General features: G+C 39.3%; 1 protein-coding gene across 6 annotated transcripts in view; it reads left to right on the top strand.

Moving 5' to 3' along the window:
• POLA1 (DNA polymerase alpha 1, catalytic subunit) overlaps positions 1-20,858 on the top strand; it is a 183,029-nt gene that overhangs the window by 31,616 nt on the left and 130,555 nt on the right. For all 6 annotated transcript variants that reach the window (XM_085050135.1, XM_085050127.1, XM_085050113.1 and 3 more), the window contains exon 26: positions 166-288. In XM_085050135.1, the coding sequence (XP_084906261.1) occupies positions 166-288 (123 nt within the window). The remainder of the gene's footprint in view (positions 1-165; positions 289-20,858) is intronic.

The raw sequence follows: 20,858 nt of genomic DNA, 5'->3' as shown, positions 1-20,858 counted from the left end.
TAGAATAGGGATGATTAGTAGTGAGCAGTGATTGTAATGTGCTTTATTTGTAGCCCATCACTGCTGCAGACTGTATAAAAAAGCTGTGAATGTAATTGTGAGCATTAAGTTCTGTTCTCTGATGGCTGTGGTTGGATCATTTTTGCTGGTTGTGTTTCTTTTCAGTATGATATCAGACAGAAAGCTTTGAAACTCACTGCTAACAGCATGTATGGCTGCCTGGGATTTTCCTACAGCAGATTCTATGCCAAACCTTTGGCTGCTTTGGTGACACATAAGGGGAGAGAGGTAAGTCAATAAACAGGTTATACACACATGTAAAAAGGCTGAATTTAAGCCTCCTCCTTTTTTTCATTGGATAAGAGAATGGTTTTGCTCTTGAGCCTGCTTTTGGTTTCAGAACTCTCTAAGTTTTCCTCTCTTGTGTTGTGGAACTCTTTGGTTTCAGTGGGCCAAACTGTGGTGCCCAAAAAAAAAAAAATCAAGGCTTCTTTCACATTTTCCATGAATTTCCAGTTCTGCTTGATAGGCTACTCTTTGATTTAGTGGTATGCTTTGGATGAGCTTGCTTTTAGCCAGATTATCCTGTGGCCTGGTATTGTGAGTTCCTGAAACCCTAAAGTTTGTCATAGGGCTAATTAATCATGGAGGCAATGGATTATGTATCAGCACTTATTTTCAGAAACTGTTGGTTCCTCAAAATGAAGTTTCTCATTAGCCTCAGATTTTATTTTAAGAGTTGCACTTGACTTTATCGGCAAAATTACTCTTGCTGTGGATCAGGATGGTAGCTCAATGCAGACCACATCAGTTTTGTCCCTGTGGGAAAAATAATCTTTAATGATCCAAAACACCACTGATATACATTGTCTTAAAACATAATGTTGCTCCATATTAGTTCCTTATAGAAGAGAAAACCAAGCAGGAGTCTGCAGAGGTGCCAAGAACAGTTGTGTCAGGATGTCTGGTCAGCCTTTTAGTTGGTCAGGGAGACGGATAAGCTCACATACCTGTTGACAGGCACATCCTCCGTGTGATGTGAGGGCACACCCAATTTGCCATCCCCAGTTCAATTGCATGGGGGTGTTTTATTTCTGGTAACACATCTTTGTATTTAAAAATCTTCCTGTCTAAACAGTTCTCTAGAGAGAGCCCCACATTTGCTGTCTTCCCAGTTTGTGTAATCAGTTGTGTTTAACCTTACACACATTTTTAACTCGGAAATAATATCCCAGTTTGGTAACTGCAAATGTGCCATGCAGCCTTGTGAATTCAAAAACTGATGTTTCCTTTAATAAGGTATTGTGTTTGTTGTTGTAAGATTCTGATGCATTTCTCTGAGGTTGGCATGCAAAGCAGCTGAGTATCATAGCTTTGTGTTTTCTAGTGGTATTTTAAAAGTAATGAATTCTACTTTTTTGTTTGGGTTGGTTTTTTTTTAATGATCTCCATTTGTCCCATGGAGCACCTGCCACAAACCTGGTACTCTGTGGATACATAAAGCTTTTGGCCTCTGTTAAGATGGAGAAATGCTTTTTGTTTGCACTTTTGTTTGAGTTTATTCTCATTTGTCTGTAATGTATCAGTTACGAGATAACTGCATGAAATTCTGCTGTTCTTCCTGCATTATGTTCCAGAATGATGATGAAATCCTAAACAGGTGCTACAGAATGTGCTAGGGAGTAATTAGAGATGGCTTCACTTACATAGTTGATTTTTGGTTGGAAAGGATTTCTTAACTCTTAAATTCTGGTGGTGCTAGACCTGTGCTGGCTTCTGCCAAACCTTTGTATACATTTGAGGTTTTGCCACAGAAGATGACATGAGGACACTTCAGTTTTCTGTTGTGCTTTGTTGTTTTTATTTTAAGTTGAAATATCCAATCTGGAAAAAACATTACTTTAAATTTTTATATTAGTCTTTCTATTCACAGGTTTCCTGTTACTACTTAGTTCTAATATAAAAGAGGTAAATGTTAAGTATCCAGAGGTTTGGGTTCTCTATGGGAAAAGGTTAATTAAAAAGTAACTGTTATGGAAAAGTTGCAGTCTAAATTTAAATGGCCTTTTCTGATGATCTGCAATTATACCTTTTTTTTTTTTACACTGTTGTCAAGGGCACCTGAGTAAATGCAGGTAGGCTTGTGGAAGTCTAAGTGGGAAAAATACTGTGTGGGATGAAAACTGAACTTAATATTTGCACTAACACAATTACAGTTCAATCGTAAGTCTTAGCAGTATAATTGAAAGTGGGAAATATGTATTTCATGTTGAAATTGTTAAAGCTCATCCTAGCATTAAGTTTTAATGTAGCTGAGAATGAGTTTTGATGACTCCTGTAAATTAATGCTTTTCAACTGTGTGACTGACAACCTTTCCACTGAAGCTGTGGGAAGATTCAAGTGCCTGATGCCAAGTGCTGAGTACCACCTCTCCTGGACTCTTAAATTCTCTTTGTGGTTTGGAGATGCTGGTGCCCTAAAAATAGTGGAGCTGCCATGGGGTTCCTTATGGTGACTAAAAAATACTTGTAATTACACACTGCCATTTAAAAAACTTGTGTGTGATTATATTAGTGAACTTGTGAACTATATTAGCAGAACTTGACATGTTCACTTCATTTTGATAGCAGAAGGGCTGTTCATAAAAAGCCAAATCATAGAACTAAAGATCTTTAAGGCCCCTTCCAACCCAAACCATTCTATGGTTCTGTGCCAGTGTAATCTGTAAAAGCTCAGTTCTCTTCGGTCAGCCTCAGCGAGATCCGAGCCGGTGCTTGATTTTTATTTGCCTTCAGACACGGAATAGGAATGTAGCAAAGCCTTTCATCCCCGGCCAGGGGCAGGCTGGATCCTGCAGTTTGTGTCGTGTGTCATTCCAGGGAACACGTTTAGGGGACAGGTAATGGCGCGCAGGTTTCGCTAGATGGCGATAGAGACCTTGGGATCCGTAATTAATTAAGACTCATTTTTGTCAACGTGTTTAAACGTTGATTATCGGGTTTGTCGAACGGGTCTTCCTTGCTTTTCATTTCTGGGTCATCTTTAACAGTGAATTTTGTCAGAGTTTAGTGTATTGTGTGTCACAGGTAGACTGCTAAGTTCTGGTGTGTTTTGGAACAAAGAAAAGGTAAAAATTTGTGTTGGAAGTGAGTTAAAACTATAGGTGAGATCTGTTCAACAATTTTGGCAAATAAAACTATTTTTCTGTTTTGAAATACATAATAAGAAATACATAAGTTCAGTGAACTACAAATAAAATTCTTTCTGCATTTGCAATCCAAATGTTGCATTATTGATCAGGATTGCGTTAGAGGGATTCCTGAACTTTCCCTTCTACCCCCCCCATGTCACTAAGCGTTTGCCTGGACATTGCTCTTGTTGTAACTGTAGCAGTTGCTTGCATGGAAAAGTAATAGGAAAATATTTAATATATTTTTAGCTGTCCTTTAATGCTAATGTAATTTAACAACTGGAAACAAGATGAGTCGGAGCTGCACAAGCAGCCAGCTCTGCACCAGCAGGCAGTGTCAGGTCATGCCGTTCTAGCCTCTCTAAAGGACAAGCCTTTTGATGAAGTGTCAGTTGTCTGGTTTCCTAAATGCAGGATGCCGTTTGCTGCAGGATTCTCCTGCAGGACAGCAAAGTTGTTGAGAGAATTAGACAGCTTGCTTGCTAATGGCTTTCACTTAAAGCTGAGGCCTTTTCCAGGATACTTGCTTTTTTCCCCATTTTGTTTTTCACTGTTGCATATTTTTGCCCAAGCAAACTTGCCTTTGAAAGGAAAACAACACATTTGCTGTTTTCAGCAGTGCTACCAGGTAGATCTAGCGTTCAAATATGCAAAATAAAAGGGGGAGAGAGGCAATTGGGTTAATTCCAACTTTCTCATTCAGATCCTTTAGATACATTCTCAATTAATAATTAGTTTAAGGCCTTGGCAATCAAAAGGAAAGAATAAAAGCATGTTATTGCTGCAGTCTGGGAGAAGAATGGATGAGGGAGGAGAAAAATGAAGTGGAGAAAGATGAGCTCATTTAAAAAAAATTAAGGGTAGGTAAGCAGGTTAATGGCCATCTACTGTAATTATGATCTGTAAAGAAATCCAGGCATTTCTTTTTTTTGGAAATTTTTTTACAGTCTCATCCAGGGAAAATGCTCATCAGCTGCTTTCTGTTAATTGCACCTAAAGCATTAGTTATACATTCTACAAGAGTTGTCACATGAATGGGGCAATTGACAGACTCCTGGTTTCTTCCATGTTGTACTATGGGAGAAAGGGGATTGCTAAAAGAGGGAAAGGAGCTTCCTAATGTCTTGTTACAAGCATGCCATCTGTATTTAAACTGGGAATGCAACATCAATGTAACAATTTAGGACGACATGGAACTTGATGGCAAAAGGCTAGGCAAAGAGTTTCTAATTGCTTTTAAATAAAAAAATGGCAAACTGAAATCTTGGGAGAAATAGTGCAAAATGGCTGCATTGTCCCTAAATGGGAACTATTGGGGTTAAACCATTTGCCACTGTTGTTAAATTTATCATTATGTATGCAATTGTGAGCTTGTGAAAAAGCTGTGTATGTTACTCTGCACGCTGATACCCAAAATGAGTTAGAGTAGACAAGGAGAGGCTGCATACAAACAGTACTAAGTAGTAGAAAAATTATGGAGCATCTTAATATTTGTTGAAATATTAATATTGGTAGTCAAGTGCAGGAGATGACATCTGGTCTAATACAGACATTTGCATCTCCAAGGAGAGGAAATGAAACATTTCATTTAAGAAGAATGGCCAGAATATTTTGGCTGAGGAGAAGATTAGTGTGAAGGGAAAAAAATTATTTTATTTTGGATGGCATGTTGTTTTTTTTTTTTCCTCTCTGGACCGAAAGGTTTTATTTAACGGGTGTTCACTGAGAAATGTTTAGGAAGATTGGTGAGATTCAGATTGATTGTACAGCAAGTCAGATGAATAGAGAGACCTTTTCTTTTTTTTTTTACTGCTTATTTTAAGATTGTGCTATTACAAGAGGTGTGGTGCCTCTCACTTCTTGACTGCTGATTTCTGTGGATGGGTTATAGCAATTGCATGGCCCCATGGTGAGCTGGATCAGCCTGGTGATCCGAGCTGAAAACTAACTCCAGAGGAAAACCAAATTGATTTCAGTTGGATCAATGACTCAGTGGCTCACTGTGTGCTCTGAGCAGTGGTGGAAGGGAGGAGGTTGGAAAGTGGGGGCAGGCCCAGTGTGAGATGGAAGGGGTCAGGCATGACCAGCCATTTTTCAGCTCATACCTGACTGTGAAACTGTGGGGTTACTGTTAATAGGATAACACATGGGGGTTTTCTTTGGTTGTTGTTTTCTTTCTTCTGTACTTTCGATTTTTTCTTATGGTTTCCTATCTTGTATTTTTTTTCTGTCCTGCCAAAAGACACAGACTTTTGCTTGCATCGTATCTTAACCTGGATGACTAGGTAACAAGATATTCCTCACCCAGAACTGTGGTAAAACTGAGAATCAGAGTACTGGGAAGAGCGAGACTCCTGGAACATTCTCTGTATCAGTAACACTCTCTATCAGTATGTCCCCTTTTGGAAGCTGTATATGTTGGGTAGAGAACTGATACCTCAAGATTAGGAGAGGTAGAAATGTCTCCCCACATCCAGTGGTAACAGGAAAGACTCTCAGGTGTTCAGTAAAGTATTGGGGAATGCACTTGAATCCTGCACCCTCCAAAGTTTGCTGTGCTTGGGCTTCAGAGTTACTAAAGAAATCCTTTAAACCTATCTAATAGAATACTGTAGGGATCAACAGAGATCCTTCATGGTTCTTCCCTGGAGGTGCCTTATAAAAGAGAGACACATAGCATAGGTTCTTCCCCATGAAGGTTGAGAGCTTTAGCATCATCACACCACCATTTGTAATCTCTGCCTTGGTTCTGTTTTCAAACAACTTTTTTTTCCAAAACCTGCTGTAAAGGTTAGAAGAATACAAATGCTAACTAGTGCTTTAATGTTTTTCTCCAGCCTGTATATTTGTTAGCACTACGTGTCTTTGCAGTACACATTTTCTTAGTTCATTAGTAGCTTGCCAAAAAAGACTTTAAATTTTGAGATTTCACTGAAGTTGTTCTTTAGGGTCTTACTGCCTTACTCATTTGCATCATGCATTTATCTGAAATTGGATGTTGGCTTGCTCTAGAAACCCTGGGTTTGGATACCTAGATGGTAATACAGTTTTTGAAATAAAAGATACTTCAAATAGGAGTTAAAAATAATTTTCATTTTCAAGCACTATTCCTAAGAGGATAGAAAAACAGTCTAACTGAAGTGTCTGTCTCCCACGAGGCTTAAATAAATATTCATACTGTCCTTCAAAGATATGAGACCTTGATCTCATAATCAGAAGTTTTCATATATTTCCTGGGAATGTTGCCCACTGTGCAAAAGCTGAGTTCTTCACCACAAATTCTATTAGAAACTTCTAGCTCCATCCCCAGTGAGATGATCTGTTCTTTTTCCTCTTGGATAAATACTCATTTGAGTCTACTAGGTCTGTTGTTTGCAGGTAGTGGTTTCAGGATGGTGATGATTCTACTTTGACATATAGGGAGAGGCTGAAAGCTGGGTTCCTTCTCTCTGGAAAAAATTATTTGAGGATGGAATTAATTGTGATCTTCAACAACCTAATGGGGGCTGTCTGGATGAAGCCAGACTCTTCCCACAGACCTTCTTGCACCAGGCAGGTGTAGTCCTGAGATATCCCGAGATTCCTTCAAACCAAAGTGGGTCTGTGATGCTCAGTTTAGAAGTTCCTTTAATTCACACTGAGATTTATCACCAAGGTCAGCAAGATCCAACAGATGAAACTTGTCATCTGAGGGGAAGAAAACTGGAAGAGTGAAGATGTTTCAGCAGTGATACTTGTTCTTACCAGGGTGTTTTGGTTTCAGAGCTAAAAAATAATGTTTGAGTACATTATTTTATATCAAATGCAGGTTTTGCTGTATAGATCAGGTCGTGTGGTCTCTTGGATGTTATGTCCTTCCACTGGGCCCGTGCCAAGATTCATTGGCTTAATTTAGAAGATAAGCATGAACAGCTTATGCTATTTTCAGCGCTGAAATATACTTATGAGACAGATGAAAAGAGCTTGTTAAGACCTTTATTTTTCTGTGAACGATGGACTGTCTCTACTGCTGCAGGTATAATACCTTGTAAGGATACAGAAGATCTTAGTGGGCAGCTCAAGAATGCTCTCCTTGGAAAAAAGGACTCCTGAGAGGTAGATGTAGTTTAACAAGCTGGGGCATACCTGATGCAGATCTCTTAAGATAAGCAAGGAAGCCTGTAAGTCAGGCATACAGCCTAAAGTAATTTGTTCTGACTCCCTTTATAGCAGAAAGAGACAGTGTCAAAGCGGGATAAAATAAATCCCTCAAATTTTAGAGCTTGATCAGTGATTGAGAGATACCAGCATTATGCTTGCTCTGTTTGCTTTCCTTCCAGCAGTTACACGTGATGTGGTGCAGGAGTTGTTGCTGGTGTTGTCTTTGGCTTCAGACTATTCCTGTTATCAAATATGGGTAAGGTTTCAGGGAGTAGGATTAAATTATATATGTTGATATCTGCTTTATAATTTGATACTCATGTTTGCTGATTTGAACTACTAGGAATAGTTGCTCCATAAAATCCCATTTCAAAACCTGGATTAGTTAAAAAAAAAAGTAAAAATAAAATACCCATTTCCCTTCACCTTTATGTTAATGCTCCTATGTTTTCATATGTTCTAACTGGCAGCCTTTAGAAAGGGCAAAAAATAGGTTTTTAGGTCGTTGGGGGTGGGAAGTAGTTCCCATTTTGTGTCACTGAAATGATTTGCTTATCAAGCAGTGCTCATCAAAAACATGGAATAATGGGATGTCATTTGAACCTTACTTCAGGTTTGGTCCCCAGTCTTAGTAGCTGTGTGAGACTGGAGAAACTTAAAATTTGGATAGTGTTGGTTGATAAGCCTTGATTTAAAAAAAAAAAAAAAGTGTTAATGCTTTCTTTCTAATTACTTGCCTTGTTCATGAAACAGAGCAGAAATGGGCATGTTTAAACTATTGGAAGTTACCAGAAAAGCAGGACAATGTAATAACCTGCTTTGATGAACTTCAGGGTCATATTTTCTGAAATGACTGGGTAAGTATAGACTAGACCTCGAAGTACAAATACTTTATTTTTTTTTTTTAAATCCAAGGAAGGCAAATCTGCAGAGCCCTTTGCTGGGGAGAAGGGCAGCCATGCTAAAATAAGAACTCTACACATGGGCTGCTTTGCCCTTCAGTTTGGTTCTCTGACTTGTTCTGTGTGCAGTCATTTTATTAGGCAGTACCACAGCTTGCACACTAACAATTTCCCTCCTGTATTCTCTGACTTCAGTGCAAAAAATGTCTTCAGTGTGAACTGGAGTTTTCTTCCTTGATGTTTTTAATTTTTTTCTGGAATATTAAACTGCCACAAGCTTTGTGCACTAATTTGGAATTAGCAGGTGGAATGTGGCTAGCACAGTTTTTCCCATGAGAGGTTTTCTTGTGTTTTGTAAATAAAGATAAAGTTTGGATGTTTTGGAACAGTGTCCCAGAACTTGGGCAGTGCAGGCCTGGCCAATCAGGCCTGGGGGAAGGCTTCTGACTGACCAATCTGGGTGACTTTTGAGAACTCTATAAATGTGATGAAATCAAAACAATAAAGGTCATTCCTTCTTGCCACTGAGAACCGATGCATTCATTACTCTGCTAGCTGCTCAACAGTGACAGTGGAAGACTGACATAAAACCATAGAAATGTCTCAGTCCTTTGCTTGAGTGTATTGCAGCCTTCTGGTTGGTTGTGCTCTGGTTGGAATTTTACTTGTTAAATCTAGAACTTCCTTGGCTTTACCCTCTGGTTTTTGAACAAACCAGATTTCAGTCAATGACAGCTGATGTTTTGATTTTCACATGACTGCCTTAATTTCTCCCCTTGCCTCCCCATCTCCTTCAGAACCCACTATCGTGCTTGAACTTAGGTAAATACCATTTTTGTATTTGCTCAGAAATCTTTTGGTTTCTTTAAATGCTAACTGCACCTCTGCATTGATGTTTTAATATATACCGTACCTGGCTTTCTTGGTTCAGTGCATAGCTTCATATTTTTCAACTTTGAGTTAGAAGTAGTCATCCTGGGGATAAAGGAAAATCAATGAGAAGCCCATGCTTAGACTGAGAACCCCTGCAGAAAGCTTTGATTAGAGAGAAGCTTTAGATCTGACTCTAACACACAATTGTCCATCAGGTGGCCAGACATTTTTGTATGTACTACTGTGTACCACAGATGGTAGGGATGGAAAAGTGTCTGTTACATCATGTAGTTTGTCTTCCAAAGTATGTATTTAGTTTCTTCAGCAGAGACACAACTCTAGATAATTTTTGTTGTTGTTGAAGGCTGTTGTCCTTCAAGGAGTCACTTCTAATTTTAATTTATTGTGTTTCTTGATCTGAGTGCTTTTTGTGATCACTAATTTTTAATAGATTTGGAAGATGAGCCTGCCTTCAGTAGGAATGTGTTAATTGACAGGTGTCCTGAAGTTCTACATTCTTGGCAGTAGTCCAGGATGACAGAGCAGTAACGACTTAGAAACTGCGATTCCTTCCTGTTGAAAGGATTGGAGGAAATCTGTGAAGTTATTAACTACAACTCTCTTCTAACAGATTGTGAGAAAATCATTATGGCATCTAATTAATAGAGATTACCTCCTTAATGCAGAATGTTTGGGTTTTTTTTAATTCCTTTACATGCTGTCTTATGACTTGCACTGTTATTTTTTTCTCTCCTCTGTTCAGTGTTCTGGATGGTTACTCTGAGGATTTGAGTAAGGGATCATGTTCCTGTCTCTGTGTGGTGTAATTAGCACAGCTATTTAAATGTTATCTGGAACCCATTTACCAGATCTGTCAGTTGCTGCTTAGTTCAGTGGAAATGCTTTTATGTAAATCACAGAACAATACTTTTGACTTGTAACAAGATTGGGCTGAATTTAGGGAACTGAAACACTTCATCCTGGAATAAAAATGTCTTGCTGAATCAAGGGTAGATTATGAAAGCTGCCACTTTTTAAAAGTGTATTATGCTAACATATGTATATGTATAAATTGAATTAGCTGTGATACTCCTACAGTGAGAAACTTCCCACTGATTCTAAAATTTTAAGGAAAAGCTGACACACATGAAATTTTCCTCTCAATTTGCATGCTAGCTCTTCAGCTGGTCTTAGAATATTTGCAATTTATGCCTGATGGGGTGCAGGGCAGATGCTTTCCTTTTACTTTCTAGTTATTTCTTAATGCAAGTGGTTCCTTGCATTGTCCAGAGATAGTTGCATTTTATAGGGATCTAATGGCATTTATAATCACTTTGATTGCTCTTAGGCTTCTGGGGAAGATAACCACAGAAATTATTTTTTTTATTCCATTCAAATAAAAACCACCTTCCCTCCTGCCCTTCTTCAGTGTGCTGACCTTTTGCTATCCCATATTTTGTGGTAGATCTTGAACTCAAAGAAAATAATTATGAAAGTTTCTCATCTTTCTTACATGAGCAACCATGTAGTTTTGGGTTTTTGTTGGTTTTTTTTTCCAGAAGGGTGGACTTCTGACATGCTGTCCAAGGAAAGATTAATTAACCGTGCCTTTTGTTTGTGTGTCTCGGTTTTCAGCCTGGAGTGTTAGCTTGTGCCACTTTGCTCTGTTATAAATACTGTGTTAAATTACAGCAATTTTTTTTAAGAAACTGTTTGATTTTTTGCCAAGGATTCCAGAGCCATTTAGTAAGAGTTTAAGGGATCCTATTCCTTCTCTGAAAATCAGTGCCAATTTTGGACTGTGCAGCTGTCCCAATTTCCTTTTTATTAATTTTCACTCTAGGAATAAATTTCTGTTGTCTGATGTTTATTCTATTACCATATTTAAAGTCACCTATTTCCTTCCCCACATAGATCTTGCTTTGCTTTTCTCACCCCTTTTTTTTTTTTCAAATTAAAATGGAAAAAGAAACAGATCTTCCAGAGGAGATCTGATGGTAAAGCAGTATAAAGTGGCATTTATTTGACTATTCCAGAAATGATCCTTCTGTTATTCCATACAGCACTGCATAGCTTTTGGCTCAGCTGGTCTACATAATAGGGGATAGCCTCCCTGCTAAGCCAAGCAACTCCTCTTTGCTTTGAAGAGCATGTAAGGCATGTGTGGTAGTAGATTATCACAATTATCAAGTATCAGTACTGACTTAGTATTTGTCCCTGGCCTTTTCCATCTTAACTTAAGGAAAGTCTGTTCTGTGACTGTCTGTCAGCCCCTCTCCCTGAGAGGATCTGTGTTAGTAGTTTATTAATAGTTTGTGGTGTATGTAGGCCATCACAGACTTGCTATGTAGTTCTTGGGCATAAAGGGGGTTTTTTTGCAATTTTGTGTAAACAAGATGCTCCTTTCACGATTTAATCTCTTTGGACAGACAGTGTTGGAAACAGGTGTTATTAATGGGTTTGTTATGGCTCAGTAAGTTTTTCTTAACTTTAAAAAAAACTAAACAAACAACTTTTTGCATGCTTTGCATAACATAGAGTTGGGTTTTGTCTTTAATTTTTGGTATTTGTATCATGGCCAATAGTTGTTTTAGGACTACAGTTGCCCTCATAAAGAGACCAGTTATACTTGTTCCCTGGAAGGAAGACTTGGTGCTCTTTGAGGTTTCTGAGCTATTACAGTGACTGTTGGGAGGGATGGAGTTTGGGAAAACCCAAGCCAATGTGCATACCCATAATGAAAAAAACTCCTTTACAAGTTTTGCTTTTAACTTCTTTTTAAATGAAATGGCTGTAGGTCCTTAAATACTAAGTCAGTTGTGCTTAGTGTTTGGAAAAAAAAGGTACCATGAGCTGCAAATAGATTTTCTTATATGGCAAGTAGTTGGTTTTCTTGTTGTTATTTTATTTCTGTTTTCCTCTTTCCTGTTTTCCATGTTTCCTTCCCAAACCAGTACTTGAATGTGCTTCTTGGTGTGTGCATACTTGGGGATGGGGATGGAGCAAAGGGGGAAGTGGAATTGTTGATAGGATAGTTCAAGAGGAGATTAATTGTCCAAAAATGCTAGATGCTTCTCTGGTAACTGCAGTGTCTAGAAGTTAAAAAGTGAACATGAAAACATGAAAATAATTTTATCTCAGTGCTGAGTTTAGTCAGTGTGTCAAGAAGTTAAATGTCAAGAATAAAATAAAATTATCTAGAGAAGACAGCTATGGATCTTCAAGTCACAAAAATAACCTGGAAACACTGGATGCTTAGAACTGTTAAAGAGAAATTCTGCATCACACTAAAGGACCAGCAACTTTGTAAATCCATTGAGTCTAAAAGTGTGCAAGAGGAAAAAAAAAATTGGGTAATTAGTATCTTCTGTACATACAATTAAACCAGCAAAAATTTACTGAACTCTAAGCCAAACTTGAGAGTCCATGTCAGGATTTAAACAAACTCTTGTTCACTGAGAGCTGAGAAGGAAGTTTCTCATGGGGAAAAGGGCTTCAGCTGGTTTGCTGAGCTGCACCTGATGCTGGACTTTCTGGGAAAGAAATGTAGATGGATTATATGGGAAGTCTGTACATTAGGGTGAGAATCACTGCTTAACTAGGTTTGGGTTTTGATTTTATGTTTGGGGTGTTATTTCTTCATTCTTGTTCCTACAGAAGAGAGCAGCTGGGTATGATCTGTGGGAGTTGTGATTCCAACTCTGCTCCTTTTTTGCTGATGCCTTGTGTTGAACTCTTCCTGAAGGATGAAATGTCTCTTGGCACATTTGTTGCCATCTGCTGTTTGTCTCTGTCGATAAGGCTTAGTTAGCACTTTTCCTAGGAAAGTGCATGACATAGTTTCAAAAACTGCTCCATTTACCTGTTGCTGTGGGACTAGGCACATGTTTTCCAGCTGGTACATATCATTACAGTTTCAGATGACTAACATGAAAAATGATAATTGAAGCTACAAGCCTATTACGTAGTAAGCTTTAATTAGTTAAACTGCTTCGTATTCGTTTACTGTTGGTGCTAATGCTCTTGAAATTAATTGGCACTAAAGGGGGTTCAAAGTTTATATGCAATCATTGCTGTTATAATGTGCTATATTACTAGGTAACTCGGCTTATTAGGTGATTTTGTTCTCAATTATTTCTGCAAGTCAACAAGGACAGAGTAATTATCTCACAAACAATAGCCTTGCTCCCAAGACAGATGCGATCAGACCCTTCCCGTGGGGTTCTCCAGTGTTCTAGCAAATAGGCAAGGGAAGATCTACATATGTCACCCAGCAGCAGATGGGGAAGATATTTAGAAAGTGGGATAGCACACTTTCAGATCTTCTGTTATGCTAATAAAGTTTTTGTGTGAGAACACAGCAATGTCAGTCTATCAATGACATCAACCCCTGGCATGTGCAGGCCATCAAAGCAAACACAGAATGCCTTTGTATGCATAGCTGGACAGTGTAAGCCAGTTGCTACTAGAGTGAAGGTCATCTCTCATTTTCCTAGAATAGACTGAATACCTAGCATACACATTGATTAAACTTTCCTTTTTTTTTTTTTAACACAAGTTGTGATTTTGTAAAAATGGAAAATTTAGAGTAATGGGAGTTTCTGGATTACACAGGAATTTCACCTCTAAATTGTTAATGTATTGTGCACCACTGGAACAGTGTTATGTGGCTTATATCAGCCTACAAGTATCTGATAGAAGAAATAATAAATTCAGTCGATTAATATTACCTAGGAAGTATAACTCATTATTAATTAATGACTATTTAATTCCTAAGCACATATTTAAGATGGTGAAGTTTATATCAGAAATTAATTACAAATGCAGATGACTTTCCTGAAGAGAAAGAGGAAAAGTTACAATGGTGAAACTGTGGAATAGTATGACTGAGCAGTGCCAATGTGCACCTCTTGCTGGTTACTCTCAAAACTGCCTTCAGGAGAAGGTTCATCTGAATCTTCAGATTTTAAGTGTCTCAATCAGAGTTCTGATACTATTCTGAGTCCCTTTTTACAGCCAGCATGCAAATCTTTATTTAGGACCATCTTTCAGCAACTGCACACAGCAGGTCAGGTATTTGTTCCATCCCAGGAAACTGCTGTTTCCAGGAATGAAAAGGGTAACCACTACATCTCCTTAATTTCCTCTGTTACTTATTTACTTAGAGATTGAGAAGTTTAGCAGATTCAGGAGTGTGTTTGTGGATGGACAGGCCTCATGTGTGAATTTTAACAATGTTGCTGTGTTTCAAGTGATAAAGTTGGATAACTGCTTTGGATGCGAGGCTGCTTAGTATTGTTTTATTGGAAGCATCTGTGGAATTTTACAGTGGATGATTCTTTGTAGCTGTAGGGATTTAGCCCTTTTTGAGTCATATCCATTTACAAGTATGTGGAGACATAAAGACTTTAAACACTGACGCACATATACTGGGTCACCTTTGTAGGAATAGTCCTGGAGACAGGAATTAATTTTAGGATTTTAAGCTAAGGTGTTAAACCCACTTTTTAGAGATTTTGTTGTTGTTGTTCTATTATTTAGTATTTGCAATTATGACATGTAATTCTCTCTTTTAAGAGATTGTAGTCACCCAGAATCAACAAGATGAGGAGTGCAGAAGAAACAATCCTTGTGACTTCCTCAAAACTATTACTCTTCAGGCAAAAGGTTACAAATGTGGAAGTACAGGGCACTGCAGCTTCATGTATGTGCAACCTGTGAAGATACAGAGAAACCTAAGTGGTTGTTTCATTTGTTTCACTTTTTTCTGTAAGGAAGGCAAAATAAGAATACTGTAAGTCATTGCACTGTAGATGTGATGATTCTAAAGGTATCTGTTAAGTGTGCCTATTTGGTAACGTAGAAGGCTCCTCAGCAGTGGATTCATTTCGGTATTTGAGCCTTGAGACCAAGTTTCCATGTTTGAATCTACTAAAATTGTTGGTGTCATGTGTCTAATAACCCATCTGCTTGAATAATGATAAAGCCTCCTACTTAGTCTGTCTGCCTCAAGGGAATAATCCTGCAGCCATTGTGACAATACTGCTCTGAGCCAACAAAATACATCTTTCCCCAGGAGTTCCCTTTGAAACATGAATTATTTTTAAGGCAGTAGTGAGAAGTGCCCTGAAATGCGACTCAATGAGGCACAAGTATCTATCTTGAATTGTCTGTCATGGCCAGTGAAGTTGAAAAAAAAAAATCCAACCAAAACCAAAAGCCAAGGTAACCCAACTTCACCTTATTTAAAAAAAAGCCAGATACCGATCCTTATGAGTAGGATTCTATGATATATGTTTTAGGGGGCTGGGCTGGATTTCTTTCTGCCATGCAGCAGTCTGCAGGCTGCTTCAGTTTGGCTCCATAAAGTCTTGAAGCATCTTTGGCTCCATAAAGTCTTAAAGTCTTGAAGCTCCATAAAGTCTTGTGTTGTTTGGGCTTCCTGCTGTGACAGAGATTATTGCCAGTCAGAGGAGCCACAAAGCTAAATTTTGTAGATGTCTGATGTCCCAAACATGTATGAATCAGTTTGGAATCTCTAATGCTCTTCTTCCTCTTTCCTTCTCACTGTGGTACAAACCCTCTTGTATGATCAGTGTTTGTTGGTGCAGAGTGAGAGTCACTGCAGCTGGCAGCATAAATGAGCCATGTTTCAGTTGTTCATTAACTTTATGGCAAAGAAGTTGCATGGAGGTGGTGGTGGATTTCCCATCATTTGTGTTAGATCAAGGTCCCGTGCCTTGCATCTAAAAATTATGTTGTCACTCAACCTGAAGTTACAAGCTTGAAGTAGAGACTGTTTAGTAAAATTTTATGGCCCATGTGTGATGGAGGAAGGTCAATGTGGAATCACTGCAGTGTACTGCCACACTGAAATATTGTAGTTTATGTAACATGTTCTAGATAAAATTTTAATGAAGTGGATACCTTTCATAAAGGTAATTTTATGTAGTTATAAGAAGTCGTGTGGTTGGCAAGAGAGGAACCATCTATTACTCATCTGGCATAGCATAACAATATTTGTACTTAAAAATTAGTATTCAATAGTTTATTTGTATCTTTCATTATTTTCCCTATTTAATGCAGAGGGTTTTTTTTAATGTACTAAATGTTTATGAGAGATTTCCTGTAATTCCTACTCATATGTGCATGATCTGGTATCTTGAGTTTGCTTTGCTATAGTCTACATCTGTGTAAAGCATTTTGCAAAGAAAAAGTGATTGTCTTAGTTCAGTCTTGAAATGTTTGCTGTTCATTGTATAGTTATAACTGATCATTAGTTTGTCTCTTTCCTCAGATCATACTTGTGCTTGGGAGGGATCAAAATTATAGCTGTGCTATAATTCACCTCTGAATATGCTAATACATTTTGTGTGCTTTTATGTTTTCTTGTTTCTGGATAGTACCTTGTGTCATGAATTTTTTTATGGGATTAAATCAAATTTTTAAACAGAAAAATTCCTAAGGTAGTAAACAGAAGTATCCTTATATTAGTAATTCCTGCAGCTTTTAATGTTTTAGTGGTTACTGCAAGTTGCCTATTTTTCAGGCTCTTGGGTGAAATAGGAGATTGGGACCCAAAGGGACATTGCACTGCAGCCTATTTAGATGAGCTTTCTTGTACAAGCTGGAGAACATTTTTGAAGTCTACATTGCAGACTTGAGAGCTTTTGCTACTGGAATGGTCCAAGTTTTTTTGGATAGCAGATGTGCCCTTGTGAAGGTGGTGAATTGCAAGAAAGGGACCCTGTGACACTGGTGGCTGAATGCTGTGCTGTTACCAAGGACTGTGTTGTCCCAGTGTGGTGGGCACAGCTACCCTGGATGCAGTGATTTGTCAGAGACATTTCCTGATGTGCAACACAGCATTGTTAATACTAGTGCCTGAACCCATAAGAAGATCCCAGTTTGTTAAAAACTGAGAGTAGCCTGGTTGGATTATACCAGGCCTGAATGCCTGAGGACAGCTCAGAAAAAAAAGAAAACAAAGGACCCTCTTACCCCGAGTGTCACATAGTTAATATCTAGAAAATAAGTTGTTCTAATATTTGTTTTCCTCTTTCCACTTCCCTCCTTTTCTTTTACCTTAACATACCAAGAATTCACTCTTGAAATGATGCATTGACTCATATATAAGCATATTGTTATATTCATTAATAGCTATTAATTTAGTCATGCCACTATAGTGTATGGTATACTGGATGCTGCTTGACACTTGGGGTTGGACTGAAATGATCTTCAAGGTCCCTTCCAACCCAAGCCATTCTGTGACTCTGTAGGGTGGGATTTTTTGTGGTGGAGGAAAGCCTTTTGGAGCAGGTTCTATGTGCTTTTACATGTATAAAACACCGGAGGTGTGTTGTACAACTGGGCTTTGTCTCTTGCTGACTTGCCTTCCTTGTAAATTCTGTTTTTTAATGTCTCTCTTTCTTCTTCCCTCTCCTTCTTCTTCCTCCTTCCCAAAATGTCTCCACTGCCAAAGCATGCACATTTTATGTTTCTTGTCCCTTCCCAAATTTGCCATGACCACTACTCTTGTTTTTTAGGCTTTCCAGTTGAAGACCATGTTGGTTATAGATACAGGTGGGAGCCTGCACTTATGTTACCAAAGCTGTTGAGTAAAGGTCAACTCTCCCACCTGTCTGACCTCAAGTGAGGTGTTTGGGGTGTGGGGTAGGTGAGGAGGGGATGCAGGAGGGGAGAACAGGCTGCTGAACACCAGGGTGATGCAGGTGCCAGCCAGTAGCATCCACCTGGCTGTTCCAAACTGTCTTCTGTGAGTACAAAAGTAGGATTTGCTGCCCAGACTCTGGCTTGCATTCCAGCTAGACCAAATGGAAGGGCTTGTTTCTGTGTGGGGAGCAAGCACCTTCTTTTCCCTGGGAGGGAGGAAGGGGAGGGATGTTGTTCTGGGTCTGTCAGGGTGCTCTGGCTGCATGTAGTTGTTTGCATGTCCTGTGCCAGTGCTCCACTTATTCTTCCCTGCACTGCTCTTTCAGCCCACTTGAGGAGTTCGCTGGCAGCTCCCTAATGCATGCACTGCTTGTGGTTTGTTGTGTGGGAGCTGAGGTCACTTATACCACTACATGGAAGATCAAGTAGTGTCTTTCTTCAATGTATTTCTCTGTAGGCAGGTTTTTTAATTCTCCAAGTGCTTTGACCATCCGTGTGTAGATGTTTGAGCTGTATGTTACCACTTACCCTGTTGTTTTGAGGTGTGATTTCCTATCGTTCTCCCTGCTCTGCTCCAGACAGGCTGGAGTGTCCTTGAACCTGCCCTCCCCTTTCTAAAGCGAAGAATGAGAAGCCTTTCAGCAGCTTAAGTGTCGGCCGTGTTGCAGCTGACAGGAAACTGATCTGGTGCTTGGCCCTGCTGCAGCCGGGGCTGCCAGTGGCATGTGCTGGGCTGTGTGAGCCCTGCCAGGGTCCCCTCTGTCCCCTCTGCACCCAGCAAGGTGCAGTTTGGCTGTAGATGTTGTCAGAAATCGCTGTCTATCCCAAAATGTTGCGGCTGTTTGCCCCAGCTGCCTGCCCTGTCAAAACAGTAATGGGTCTCGGGGTTAAAGGTTGGTGAAAACTGTTGCTAACTTGAGATGATTGATGTTGGAAAACTAATTAGTGGGAAGGGGCAATTAATTTGATCACTTTGTACTGGTTTCTCTTACGGGTTTTGAAGGACTTAGCTGAGCTTCTTCTTTTTAATTGAAGTTGGGATGTGTTTCCAGTGGACTGCTTCCAAGAGGAAAGACTGTAAATTCATAAGCAATGCTTGAATTTATTTGTGTGGTCTCCAGAGACTGGCAGGGAGATGCCTGTTTTGCTTAGAGAGGGAAATGTCAGACACCCTGGTGAAATTTTCCAATTAAATACCTTGTGACATATCTGGGAGCTCATCAGCCATGCTCTGCCACAGGAGGTATTCTCTGTAGTTGGGGAGGGAGCAGAGGAGTGTTAAAAGGGTATTCTAGTAACAGTGCTTTGGCTTATTCAATTGCTGATGACAAGACAATGTGTTTCCACTTTGGTCCACGCTGCTGAAGTGTAATATAATTATTTGTATTAGACACCAGCCACCTGTTAATATCGTTCTTGTAAAGGTCATTGTGTGGTGCCTTGCTGTCTGAATTTAACGGCCCTGTATCAGGTTTGTTGGTCACTCTTTTGTGTGACACGGGACAAGTGTTTGTGGGGAAAGAATGTGAACCTGATACCCTGAGGGCCAAGGGAGAGGAGAGGACTGGGGACAGGCTCTGCTGCTGCTATTGTCGTGCCACCAGGCCAGGGCTGGAAAACAGGCACTTCCTTCTGAGGTGCTTTCATCTAACACAGTCCTTGTTTGGAACAAAAACAACTTGTGGTAATTTCCCTAGAGAAGCAGACTGATGTCTGTAAACCCAGACATTTTGGTACCCCTGATGTGGGGAGGCACTGTGATCCTAACCTGGGCTATAAGGGAGAGGAGGGGTGCTGCTCCACTGTTTGTCAGGCCTCCTGATGCCATGGAAGGAAGGTCAGTTGGTGATTGTGCTTGGTGACAATAGGTAGATGCCTGATAAATTATGTTAAAACATATGGTCTCGGCAGTTAACCTTAATCCTGCTGCTGGATTCATTTACTAATGTCTGTACAGTGACCTGAAAATGCAAAGCACCGTATCACTGAGAAATGTCGACCTTGTTAACTGACAATTTTTAATTAATTTTTGCTGAAAATAAGGGCGGTATGCATTTAGCTTGAGCTTTCACTCTTCCCACATGACCTAGTATTAGCTTTTGAGAGAGATGGGGGACAGGTAGGATTTGCAGATGAAGTTACTCCGTGTTTGTATCCAGTGAGTGAAGCAGATGCAAGTGACTGCTGCTGCAGGGGCTCAGCTGAATGACTTTGTTTTCAGATTTTCAGAAAATGAAAGCTTCAGCTGCCAAAAGAACAAAACAAAGCACCTGGTTTACCACATGGTGTAGGACATTCCAGCACTTGCAAAGAGGGAGGATTGGCTTTAAGCCATCTATATTCCAGTGTCATTAGTAACTGCTGCTAACTGTTGGATTGAATTACTGGCTGAGAAAGAGCAAGGGCTTTTAGAGTCTTCTCTGCAATTGAAAATAGTCACATGAAGAACTCCCATTACTGACAATTTTATAAGGAATAAGGATCTCACTTTATCGGTTGCATATTTATTGGCTCAAACCATTTGGGGCTCATTATGCGCATGTAGATAACTTGTTGTGGTTGTTTGAAAAGGTTCATTAGGGTCTTCAAGAATTCTGGCTTTATAAAAATCTAATTCATTATTTCTGCAATGAAAGAGTTAATGAAGGATCACTTGTGGCTTTTAATTTTCAGCTAATTAAAAAGAACGTCTGTTTTTGCCTTGACACTCGTCGTTAAAAGTGCCAAATATAGGAGTTTTTTTTTGTGTGTGAGTTGAAGGGTGAGGAGGAGGGGGAAAAGTTACATGTAAATCATTTAGCCATTAACCTAATGTGGTGGATTTATAAATCCTATTACTATAAGCCCTTTTCATTTCCACTGAGGCCTGACGTGTGCTTGATCCTGCTAATGTAAAATTCATTCTGTCTAAGTGATTACTGAAGTAAGACATTTTAGTCAATTTTAATCAGATTGTGTGATACTTGCTTGAACACCAGTGTTAAGTAAGACATGGACACAGTTTGGCCATGTCTTAATTAGCCTTACAAATCAGTTAGACTAGGAATCAATCAGTGAACCAAGTCTATGAACCTTTTGA

Source organism: Lichenostomus cassidix, chromosome 1, assembly GCF_008360975.1.
Source record: "Lichenostomus cassidix isolate B80296 chromosome 1, HeHo_3.0, whole genome shotgun sequence".
Taxonomy (NCBI): Eukaryota; Metazoa; Chordata; class Aves; order Passeriformes; family Meliphagidae; genus Lichenostomus; species Lichenostomus cassidix.
The sequence above is the reverse complement of the archived record's forward strand: the minus strand, read 5'-3'. Positions and strand labels throughout refer to the sequence as shown.